Raw genomic sequence first — 1,184 nt, 5'->3', positions numbered from 1 at the left:
ATATATACATGCTCAGTAATTTTTTGCTGAATTTAATGAACAGTCTTGTCCAGTGAGGCTGGTATTGTCCCCACTTTAGAAATGAGAAAACTGAGATTCAGGAGCTTAGTTCACGTTTATCTAGTGCTTTTTCCACACTGTATCACTTCTGTCTCTTATACACATCTAGATGTGTATAAGAGACAGGGTTGCCACTGCACTCCAGCCTTGGTGATAGAGTGACACTCCTTTTCAAAAAAAAAAAAGAAAAAAAAAAAGGCCGGGCGTGGTGGCTCATGCCTGTAATCCCAGCACTTTGGGAGACCCATGGTGGGAGGATTACTTGAGCCTAGGAGTTCAAGACCAACCTGAGTAACAGTGAGATCCTGTCTCATTTTTTAAAAAATAAAATATTACCCCCAAGAGACACTCCTAAGAATCTCCAAAGCACCTGAAATGAAATCCCAACTTGTGTGCCCCTGCCCACTTCTCTCTCTCTCCCCACCTGTTGGCTCTGACTTAATTCTACTCCAGCCAAGGCTGAGCGCCTTCCTGCCTAAGGGCCTTTGCCTATGCTGTCGCTTCCGCCTAGAATCCTGTTCTCCAGTTCTCCCCAAAGTGATCTCCTTCACCTCTTTCGGGGATGGCTTAAATGTCACCTCCTTGGAGACACCTCCCAGACCACCCTAGGACCCCTTCTCACTTCCCTTCATAACCATTCCATAGCGTGTGTGGAACTTGATGTTTTGTGTTCACGGTCTGTCTTCCCCACTCAGTTGTCATCTCCAGGAGGGACCTTTTTTCTGTTTCCTTCACCATTTCCCCATCGTCCTCCATACTGGGCCTGGCACGCAGTAGGCACTCAATAAATCCATGCTAACTGAACAGACACAGGGATCCCGCCCCCTAGCAGTAACTTTCCAACACCCGTCTGGCCTCATTCCCAGGCCCTGGGAGGGTCCCCGAAGACAAGCCGCGGTCGGTGGGGACCTCGCCGGGGCCAGAGCCTGAGGGCAAGGCCCGGAAGGCGCGCTCCGGGAGCTGGCGCTGCTCCTCGCCCAGGCTGCGGCGCAGGCGGCAGTGGTGCCAGCCACGGCGGATCTCCGACTGCACCTGCGACACGATGGCGCTCAGAGGCTGCGCCGTACCCGGCGCTGCCGCCAGAGGGCGGGGGCGGCGGCCGGGGCTCTTCCTACCTCCTTGTT

At 53.3% G+C, this 1,184-nt stretch overlaps 1 protein-coding gene across 1 annotated transcript in view; it reads right to left on the bottom strand.

The window, feature by feature from the left end:
* Positions 1–516: 516 nt before the first annotated feature.
* The window catches only part of GIPR (gastric inhibitory polypeptide receptor), a 32,406-nt gene continuing 31,738 nt past the window's right edge, over positions 517–1,184 (bottom strand). Inside the window, 2 exon segments of the mRNA XM_011975146.1 lie at positions 517–1,128; positions 1,131–1,178. Coding sequence (XP_011830536.1) covers positions 886–1,128; positions 1,131–1,178 — 291 coding nt within the window. The 3' untranslated portion in view covers positions 517–885.

This window comes from Mandrillus leucophaeus, unplaced genomic scaffold (assembly GCF_000951045.1).
Source record: "Mandrillus leucophaeus isolate KB7577 unplaced genomic scaffold, Mleu.le_1.0 Scaffold151, whole genome shotgun sequence".
Taxonomy (NCBI): Eukaryota; Metazoa; Chordata; class Mammalia; order Primates; family Cercopithecidae; genus Mandrillus; species Mandrillus leucophaeus.
Note: the sequence above shows the minus strand (reverse complement) of the source record. Positions and strands in the feature narration are given on the sequence as shown.